The sequence below is a fragment of the Ahaetulla prasina genome, chromosome 4 (genome assembly GCF_028640845.1).
Source record: "Ahaetulla prasina isolate Xishuangbanna chromosome 4, ASM2864084v1, whole genome shotgun sequence".
Classification (NCBI taxonomy): Eukaryota; Metazoa; Chordata; class Lepidosauria; order Squamata; family Colubridae; genus Ahaetulla; species Ahaetulla prasina.
In genome coordinates this window covers 42,885,137-42,895,900 of record NC_080542.1, presented here as the reverse complement: position 1 = coordinate 42,895,900, position 10,764 = coordinate 42,885,137, and the positions used below count along the sequence as shown (strand labels likewise).

Sequence of the window (10,764 nt, the reverse complement as noted above, 5' to 3'; positions counted from 1 at the left end):
GAACTAGGCCTTTCAATTAAATTCAATTCAGTTAAGTTCAAGTAGCCTAAGTATAAGTGAAGCTAGAGCTGATTTCCTCTCATAAATTATGATTTATGCTTTTCAGATGATTTCTTTCATCCCAACATCAGCTCTCTTATGTTTTCATCCTGACTTCCCATATACCCCAAATTAGCCCTTGAAATACATTCCTGAACATTCCCTAATGAAAGCATGGAAACAATTTCAAAATATTCACATTTTCAGGACTTAATATAGACTAGAACTGGGGTCTCCAAACTTGGCCCCTTTTAAGACTTGTGGACTTCAACTCCCAGAGTCAACTCTGGGAGTTGAAGTCCACAAGTCTTAAAGGGACCAAGGTTGGAGACCCAAACTTCTCGCCAACCCACGCAATAGTTATAAATTATGTGAAAACCATTACACTTGAGGAAGAAGTACCCCTACACTGCCATTATGTATCCTGCTAATACTGACAGTATTTCCCTAAGATTAAAATAAACATGACAACATTTTAAAATTAGTGGGAGATTAAATTAAGGTAAAACAGTGATTTTAGAATGTTCAAAAGGTTGTTTCATGATGTAACAGCTTGTGGGGCATTTTAGGATGAGTTTCCACTCAGACATTGAAAAATGAAAGATTGGAAAAACATCTGACAGAATTTAGGTCATTTTGTCTAAACTAGAGTTTCTCCATGCCAACTTAGATTGGGGGTAGATGTACCTTAAATTTTTCACTGATGCTAGCAAATGCATTTTTTTCTTAATATTTTTTTTGCTGGTTAGAACAAATAATACATCAGTGTCCATATCGCTCCATGTCCAGAAGCTGTCTGAGCTGGCAGTTTACTTCATTGATACCAAGGATAGGACACAATCTTGCACAATCCTGCTGCAGCGAACCGTTCATTTTTTTTAAACATAAGAATAATCTCTAGCACTTGACGGTAAACATGCGGGTAATACTGTGCCTATATAGAGGTGGAAAGTATCCAGATCAAGCACGATCTCAGTAGATTGCAGAGGTTACTCCAGGCCCCATAGTCTTCAACATCATGACTTGATCCTGCCATCAAATATCCTTGGGCCGTGCTTGGCAGGTGTGGCAAGATGGTATATTATACTCCCCTCTTCTGTGTTTGTAATGGGTGTATATGGGAATGACATTGGGAGAGCTGCAGACTAAACAACGAGCATATAAAAGATGTCCCAGCTTCTGGGAAACAAGGTGGAGGGGTGTTTTTAAAAAGGGACCTGTTGTGGCCTGTTGGCCTCCGGCCCCTCCAGCAGCTGAATCAGCGGAGGAAAAGGCGCGGGAGTCAGGGTCAGCATCAAGGCAACCCAAAAACTCCAAGGGAGAAAAGGGAATGGAGCTGGGATAGAGAGAGAGAGAGAGAGATGAAGCCTGTGCGGCCTGTCAGCCCTCAGATAGAGAGTCGATTGCCCCCAGGTCTAGAGGTGGCTGATGAGGAAGAGGAGGAAAGCTGGGTTCAGTATCTGACACATGGATGTGCAGATGGCAGAGGAGAGTAGTGGAAATCCATGGGTCGATCCTTGGAAAGGAAGAGCCACCACTGCTAAGCCCGTCCTAGCTCTGGGGATAAAAGGCAGGGGATGGAGATGAATAGATGTGGCAGACAACTATTCATCTCCCCTGCTGCACAAACTTGTTAGCCTGAGGGGAAAGAGAAACTTTTTGCCAGGACTGCTGGTGCTCCTAATAAAGGAATCATTGCTTCAGCTACAGGGGGTTTGTCATGTTTGGGGAGCTGAGTCAGAACAGGCCTTTCATAATTTTCCTGAGAATAAAAAGAAGGGAGAAATACTTTGTCTCGCAAGATTCTGTTAATATATTACAATAAAAGTAGTACTAGTATTCCTGTTTCTGTCTCTTATTTGGACTACCTTGCAGGACTAATAGTGCCTACCCTCAAAACGATGCTATAGAGTACTGCACACCAAGACAACTAGATACAAGAACAGTTTTTTCCTGAACGCCATCTCTCTGCTAAGCAAATAATTCCCTCAATAAACTATTCACATAAGGCTGCATTGCTATTGCTATTGGTCTTCTCATCGTTCCTATCACCCATCTCCTCCCACTTGTGACTGTATGACTATAACTTTGCTGTTTGTATCCTTGCGATTTATAATGATATTGTTTCCTAGTATGATTTGATTGCTTATTGTACCCTATGACTGTCACTGGGTGTTGTGCCCTGTGATTCTTGCCGAGTGTATCTTGTTTTTTTATGTACACTGAAAGCAAATGCACCAAAGACAAATTCCTTGTGTGTCCAATCACACTTGGCCAATAAAGAATTCTATTCTATTCTGCCATTGAATTGAGCTGATTCAGTAGATGAACATCAAACATTGACACACACCCTCCCAGAAGTTATATGCACAGAAATGAACAGTCTGGTGTGCATTTATGTATACAGGATTGCATGGGAATATAGAGTGCTTTCTACTCAAAATACTCATTTCTAATAACATGGATCATGTTGGTCTAGACTGATGAGGATCATAGTACAAAAACTGGATGAGGTTGGGTTAGGAAAGCTGAGATTTTCATGGTGCATGAAGAATCCATCCAGCTACACTCTCCCTCCCCAACCCACTCCCCAGGCTGCATACAATTGAAGAGTTTTAAAGATGTACTAAATTTGTGATACATCCATATGTTTCTAGTAGTGAAAATTTCAGCTGCTTTTTAAAGTGCCAATCAGTACTCACTATATTTAAAAGCCAAGTTCATTGCTAGAAATAAGTCTCCATTTATAATTTGCAACACCCGAAAGAACTTTATTAGCCAGAAACCCCCCAAACACAAAAAAAAAGCAGATACAGGAACAACTAAGTCAAATTGTTACATGATCTCCAGCCACCGAGTATAAGTGCTTAAGGAACTACAGCTGTGTGAAACATCAACTTTCCATCTCTTGATGATGGTAGCTACCCATCGAAATCTGTGTAGTGAGTATTTGTGCAGAACGTAGAGGGGGTTCTTCAAGGCTTCTTACCACCTATGTCTATAGAAAAACAAGGAAGAAATAAAGATTTATTAGGCTGAAATTATATGTTAATAAATCCATTGTACTTGAAGGAAAGAACATCGTTTACTGAGGCATCTCTCAGAAGCTGCTTCTGTTCTGAGGCATGTCCTGGAATGATCAGTGAACATGCAACATCTTGTGATACTTCCTAGCCTTTCTGTAAATAAGTCTGCCATTATGCCACTGTAATGAGGGGACTGGAAGATATCTGTCACTTATCTCTGGTTCTGGCCAACTTGCATGGACTCTTAATGGAACTTCTGTTTTTACTACATTTTATTATTTTATTGCATTTATAATTATTGCTTTTCAATACAAAAGACAGAAATGGCATTGGAACTGGCCCCAGATGGGAATATGATTTAATTTATCTTGTAAATGCCTAGTTTCTAGAATCGTGTTTTTTCAAACTTGGCAACTTTCAGATGTATGTCCACTGTCAAAATTTCCCAGACACTGGATTGAAAATTCTGGGAATTAAAGTCTTTTTTTTTAAGTTGGCAAGTTTGAAAAATATCTTTCTAGAATCTAGATCAACTCTTTTGGCAGTCATTCCCTTAAAAGTTAAAATGATATATATATATATAGTATAGGAAATGATAAATATCTTAATAGACCACAACTCCCATTATCCCTCGACTTAGGCTCTATCAGGCTTAAACTGATAGAAAGTGAAATCCAAAACATTTGGAGGGCAACAGATTGCCCATTTATACTGTGAGGCCATAACCATAGCCTCTATTTGAAGGATGTATATGATATTTTAGGCATTATCAAATATATCAGGCAGATATAGTTGACAATGAAAAAGAAGTGGATGATGGCAAGTAAGGAGTAAATGTGGAGTAGGAGTAAGTCAAGGGAGATAGAGATATTGACAAATAACACTACTAGGTAATTAGTCCAAGAAAAGTCCCCCATAAATCTGTCACATTCTAGTGAAAATTCAGTCTCAAAGAATTTACAGTATCAGGATTTTAAAGAGCAAGACAGGACAAGTAGTATATTTTGTAACATAATCCATCACTCCTGATTTTCTTCTATCATGGAACTCAACATTGTCTGAAGGAGAATTCACAAGTAGCAGTCTTCTTCCTAGGCATATCTGAATTTGGTTACCTTTAGCAAAATGGTTGTCCATCATGTACCATCCAGCTCACATCTGGCAAACTATATTAAAAATTGCTTTCCATAACTTTCCCTCCCTCAAAATAACAAAACCTTACCATACATTCCTGAGGCATTACCTGAAAAGCTGTAGAGACAAAAGAAAAAGAAAAAGAAAGAATACTTACATTCAAAATCATAAGAGACAAATGAACAAACGATAACCCAGCTGACTGGGGCTGTTTTTCAAAAGCAAATTGAAGAGAATTTGTAATCTTTATCAATTTAAGTACTAAAGGCTTAAAGCATTGTGCTTTTTAAAAATGAACAAATAAGCCCCATTCAGAATTAGCCCGAGTGACAGGAAGCAAACACCAAGAAAGGGCTGTTAGGAGAATCAGAAGTAGTCTTCCCATACAATTAATTGTGTCCCACTCTCATTCCCATTGACTGCAACATGTAGGGCGAGCAACTTGACTACAGTTAAACCACCATTCCATGCATCCTTCCAAAGCAAAGATTCTTATGACTCGCTGAAGAATTCTGAGAGTTGAAGTCCACATAGCTTAAAGTTGCCCAGACTGAGAAAAATGTTATAAACTCACCCTATCCTGCTTCACCCTCTATTAAGGAGAGTGCTTGGTCATTGTTTTCCTATGCTTGGTGATGTTTGATGGGAAGAGAAACAAAGCCAAGTTGTTGTTAGTTGCGAAGTGGTGTCTAACAGGTCACTTTCCTTAATTTGTTTGCAAATAATGACAGCACTATTTTCCAGCCTCATTATTTTGGCATAATAGGGATCAGCAATTCATTTTGTTCAAGGCACAAGGCAGCTAACTATACAGATGCAAAGCAGCATACAGATGCAAAGCAGCATATATGGTATAAAGACAGATAGACAGATAAAATGAAGATGCTTAAAGTTAGCAGTATTAATATGTTTGTATTTAGAAGCAACTTACCTGAAGTCCTGGCCTTCCAAGAGCTGGCGATAAGTCCCAATCTCTTGCTCCAGATGGGTTTTGATGTCCATCAACATCTTATACTCGTTGTTCTGCCTCTCCATGTCACTGCGGACTTCAACCAGCTGGGCTTCTATGTTGCTGATCAGGCCTTGGATTTGGCAGAGCTGGGCGCCATAGCGAGCTTCTGTGTCTGCTAGGGTGCCTTCCAGGGCAGATTTCTGGGAGGAAGAAGAAGGCATTGTTGAGAAGAAAAATTCAGTACTTTCTGAAAAAAATCTGTGGCATCAGAAAGAAATGTCAAACATTGTTTTCAAAACTGGTGCAAGATAAGCTTAAGGGAGAGACATTAGGTGTAAAGGGGTAACGGTTTTATTTGGTTAACTTGCACTAAGCAGCAGAAGTCCAATAGAGGACTGTTGAAACTGGAAACGGCATTTTTCAGAAGCATTGGTGAGATTGATTTGAACATTTATAACGACTAGCCTTGTAGTGCAACCAAAACAATCTGGAACTGAACACACTCAAAACCTTAGAAATGGTGGTAGACTTTAGGAGAAACCCTTCCATACTTCCACCTCTCACAATACTTAACACAGTATCAACAGTAGAAACCTTCAAATTTCTAGGTTTTATCATATCGCAAGATCTAAAATGGACAGCTAACATCAAAAACATCATTAAAAAAGGACAACAAAGAATGTTCTTTCTGTGCCAACTCAGTAAGCTCAAACTGCCCAAGGAGCTGCTGATTCAGTTCTACAGAGGAATTATTGAGTCTGCCATTTGCACCTCTATAACTGTCTGGTTCGGTTCTGCAACCCAACAAGAAAAACACAGACTTCAGAGGATAATTAGAACTGCAGAAAAAATAATTGCTACCAACCTGCCTTCCATTGAGGACCTGTATACTGCACGAATCAAGAAGAGGGCCGTGAAAATATTTACAGATCCTTCGCATCCTGGACATAAACTGTTTCAACTCCTACCCTCAAAACGACGCTATAGAGCACTGCACACCAGAACAACTAGACACAAGAACAGTTTTTTCTTGAAGGCCATCACTCTGCTAAACAAATAATTCCATCAACACTGTCAGACTATTTACTGAATCTGCATTACTATTAATCGTCTCATAGTTCCCATCACCAATCTCTTTCCACTTACGACTGTAGACTATAACTTGTTGCTGGCAATCCTTATGATTTATATTGATATATTGACCATCAATTGTGTTGTAAATGTTGTACCTTGATGAACGTATCTTTTCTTTTATGTACACTGAGAGCATATGCACCAAGACAAATTCCCTGTGTGTCCAATCACACTTGGCCAATAAAATTCTATTCTATTCTATTCTATTCTATTCTATTCTATTCTATTCTATTCTATTCTATTCTATTCTATTCTATTCTATTCTAATTATTTACTAGCTATTTTATATCTCACAATTACTTGCTGTTTTTTCACTTCTTTGCTATGTCATTGATATTATCTCCTGGACCCTGGCATAGCTAGGCTGTCTAACATTGATGAGAAAGAAAAACAAAAACAACAGAAAAAGCTACTCTATAAAGTGCACTTTTTCTTGTTCAATACTGCCAACACTTTCTGGATTCATGCATATTTTCAGCCTTAATGCAGTTTTTTTAATTTATTGTATAGCATATTGATATTAGCTCCTGTCATTTGAATATTATATTTACAGTTTAGTGTGTTACAGATTGAACTGTTTTATTCAGTATGCTGTGCTTAAATAATAGCTTAATAGTGATGAATTAAGTATTTGACCAATAACGCCTCTTCAGATCTATTGGAGATGACAGAAATTAAACCTCTGAATGTTTAGCTGATATCTCTTCGCACTCAAAGGATCAAATTAAATTACTTATTTCAGGATTGAGACATTGGACTTCATTCACTCCAACTGAGCCACGTACCATGCTAAGCTGGGATTGCAGCTCTATCTCCAAACCTTGGAGGGTCCTTCTCAAGTCAGTAATTTCGGTCTTACTGGTCTGCAGCTGTTCAGAATTGATGGCCACCTCTTTGGTCAATTCTTCAGTCTATATATTTTTAAAAGGAAGGTGAAATTTATAAGTCAGATCATGATTTGGAGAACCATACCAGCCCAGCTGCCTCTTACCCGAATTTTTTCTTGAAGGATTCTCCCTGTCCCATTTCATTCTCTCCCAATTTTCCTAGCTCACCTTGCTTGTAAACCATGCCTCTGCATCCCTTCGGTTCTTCTCAGCCAGAAGCTCATATTGATCTCTCATGTCTCCCAGGATCTTGGTGAGGTCAATGCCTGGGGCAGAATCAACTTCCACGCTCACTTGGCCACCAAGTTGGCCAGACAGAGCACTCATTTCCTTTAAAATGAGAGGGGAAAAAAGTCCAATCATTAATTGAGAATCTATTTGCATAGCAGGGCTAACTTTTCCCTCCCCCCCCCACATTTATAGATATAGATGAGCTATCCGCAGGTCAGCTAGGATTAATTGAGACATGATTTGAGATTTTTTTAAAAAATTAAAAACATTCAAAGAATTCAGGGCCTCTGAAAAATTATTATTATTCTTTCTCAATGGACCTTTCCTGTCTTCAAAAGCTGCTTTATTCTCATCTCTTTAAAAAAAAAATTATGACCAAAAAGGAGGAAAAGACTGGAAAGCTTAACATCTCCTCTCACCATTTATAACACGATAACCATTTATTAGCAGCAATCCTAACAGTTAAATTAAGAAAGTACTCTAGTATTAAACTTGAATTCCCATCATCTCTGATGATCTCTTATCAGCTTTGAAAGCTGAGCCTGACTGGAACTGGAGTGCTACAACATTTATAGGGCTGCAGATTCCTCACATCACATTTCCAAAATGGTTGGAAGCATGAATCTGATTGCTCTTTCAGAACTAATTTTGAAGAAATATATGAACATTTAGTTGCATATGCAGTGCAGCCAAATTCATCCTGCAGAAGTGATCTATCTCTTTTATAGCTGAGAAATTGAAGTTATCATTTCCTATAAGCCTTCTGTATATATATATATAAACATGCCGAATGATTTTATATGAACAGTTGATTGAATCCTGTAGTGACCACTCAGTCATTATAAAAATACAAGATGCTAGAAAGGTACAGCCGTGGTGGCACAACGGTTAGAATGCAGAATTGCAGGCTAACTGCCATCATTTCAGCAGCCCGAGTCTCACCGAATCAGCCTTCCATCCTTCCGAGGTTGGTAAAATGAGGGACAACAAGCTCTGTAAACTGCTTAGAAAGGGCTGTAAAACACTGTGAAGCGGTATAAGTGTAAGTGCTGTTGCTATTACTATTGACAGAGAAAGCTGAGACTTTCTGCTGACCTTAGATTTAGTGTAGCACATTGTCTTATTGACAGTGCTGAAGATTTAGCCCCTGTTGCAGTTAACTTTTGGGTCTAGAATGGAGACTGTGTAATGCCTTTTAGTGACATCTTAAGAAGACTGAATTATATTCATAGAATGTAAATTCAATCCCGCTCTTTGGTTTTATTTTAATCATAACAAAATGAGTTTCCAGCCCAGGGAACACTTGGCTCTCTCTTTACCTCCTCATGGTTCTTCTTGAGGTAAGCCAGTTCTTCTTTCAAGCTTTCAGTTTGCATCTCCAGGTCAGTTCTAGACAAGGTCAGCTCATCCAGCACTCGGCGTAAGCCATTAATATCAGCTTCCACACTCATGCGCAGGGCTTGCTCAGTCTCAAACCTGGTTAAAGAAAGAAATATCTCACTTGTCTTAGGCATAGTTTAAAATGTCACAGATTCTTTTAACGTTGTCAATCCATTTCCTAATATAGAGATGTTTACAATATTAGGTTGTTTGACAAGGAGGGGATAACGATATCTAGATACAATATTATGCTATTTATGTGACCACTTCTTTTTGTAATAGGTCACAATGCTAAGTAAGAGATCACTCATGAATAATTCTCTTTAGATTTCTTCTCCTATTCCCTTCCATAATTTGCAAATGGCAAATACACATATTCCCTCATGTTCTGGCCCATGAAAGTAGATTCTGCACAGCAGCATTGGGAATTCATCTGAAACACATGTCAAACCCACCATAGCTATTATATACAACAAATGTTGCAAATCCTTTGCACTGCTTATTCCTTTCCCATTTAATAATAAATTGACTACAGGCCACAGAGTTTATGGATTGTGATTTTAGTATAGTTACAATATGTATAATTGAGAGACTGGATTTTATCATAGATTTTATCTGCTATTTATTATTTTATTCTAGAATTTTGAATTGTACATTTTTGAGTATTTTTATTTGTTCTGGTCTCTGGACTATGACTGTAATAAAATTCTATTGCTATTGGCCCATGAAAGATTTACTTACTTGGTTTTAAAGTCATCAGCAGCCAGCCTGGCATTATCAATCTGCAGGATCGTTTTGTTATTTTCAATTGTTGCATCCAGGATCTGCAAGACAAGAAGTAACACACAATTGGAGTGAGTTGCTTTTGGTCATAGCATATATTTAAAAAAAACAGAAAAAAAACTACTTTGAGCTCCACACACAGGCAGTTGATGGGGTGTGTATGTGTGTCTTTAATTCTTGGAATACAACAACTTCTTTAAATTGACCCACTAGACATCCATGTTGTATTTTCAGTTGTTTACCTGAAACAACATTGGCCATTGACTATTGACTAAATCAATGGGATTAAAATTCTTTAAATTCCTTTATTTCCAAGGACATGTTTCATGACTAAATATGGCTTTTTTGCCATAATATAGTCATGGTATACAATTTACATTATCCATCAGACTAATATGAGCTGTACCAGTTGTATAAATCAGACAGGTGCTATTCACTAGTTTGATTGGACTATGCAGATAACAAATTGGTTCATCTGAAAAATCCAATGTACACCCACATCAGAACATTGTAGGCTGTTGGCATAAAGATATGTTTATCACCTTCTCCTTGCAATGAGACTTTTACAAAAGCTACAATGTAAATCCAGCATAACAAACATTAAAGTAAATAAAAAGGATAAAAACAGCTTCTACTTTGAAATTATTGGCTACATCTTAAAGCCCATCTCCATTCTCAGAATATATCTATAGTAATGAAAATAATCGCTTTAGTTTGTCTATAAGTGGGGAACAATAAAGGAAAATGTTCAGAAATAATTCTACATGTCTTTCTTGGATCTTGGCCTGACAGTCACCTTGGAACAGAGTCTCTGATCCTATTCCAGCACCTTAACTACTGTACCATAATCAAGATCCAACATTCACATTTGAGATTCTGATCAACTTTACCTATCACAAAGAAATTTTGACCTGGCTCTGCAGTTAACTCATACTAACTTTCTTTGTGGCTCAGCTTCAACCTGTCCGATTCTTTAAAACTAACAACCGTCTTGAAATTTGAAATTTGGTAATCATTAACTGCTAGGCTGTATTGATTTCTTTATAATAAATGTTTGTTTTTTCTTTTACTCTCTTTACTTTTAGGGTGAGTAGTGTGTCCTGTCCAAACAAACTGGAGGTTTAGTGATTCTGCTGTCACAAAATAAACTTCGATTGTATGTATATATAGAAGATTGTATGATTATATACAAAAAAAA

General features: G+C 37.8%; 1 protein-coding gene across 4 annotated transcripts in view; it reads right to left on the bottom strand.

Annotated features, from left to right (window-relative positions):
- Positions 1-2,782: 2,782 nt before the first annotated feature.
- Positions 2,783-10,764, bottom strand: part of LOC131196830 (keratin, type I cytoskeletal 19-like) — a 45,777-nt gene continuing 37,795 nt past the window's right edge. For 3 of the 4 annotated variants that reach the window (XM_058180221.1, XM_058180220.1, XM_058180218.1), the window contains exons 2-8: positions 9,525-9,607; positions 8,723-8,879; positions 7,341-7,502; positions 7,071-7,196; positions 5,131-5,351; positions 4,288-4,316; positions 2,783-3,037 (exon numbers count right to left, since the gene is read on the bottom strand). In XM_058180221.1, coding sequence (XP_058036204.1) covers positions 3,015-3,037; positions 4,288-4,316; positions 5,131-5,351; positions 7,071-7,196; positions 7,341-7,502; positions 8,723-8,879; positions 9,525-9,607 — 801 coding nt within the window. In that variant the 3' untranslated portion in view covers positions 2,783-3,014. The remainder of the gene's footprint in view (positions 3,038-4,287; positions 4,317-5,130; positions 5,352-7,070; positions 7,197-7,340; positions 7,503-8,722; positions 8,880-9,524; positions 9,608-10,764) is intronic. The other variant, XM_058180219.1, reaches the window with a different exon arrangement.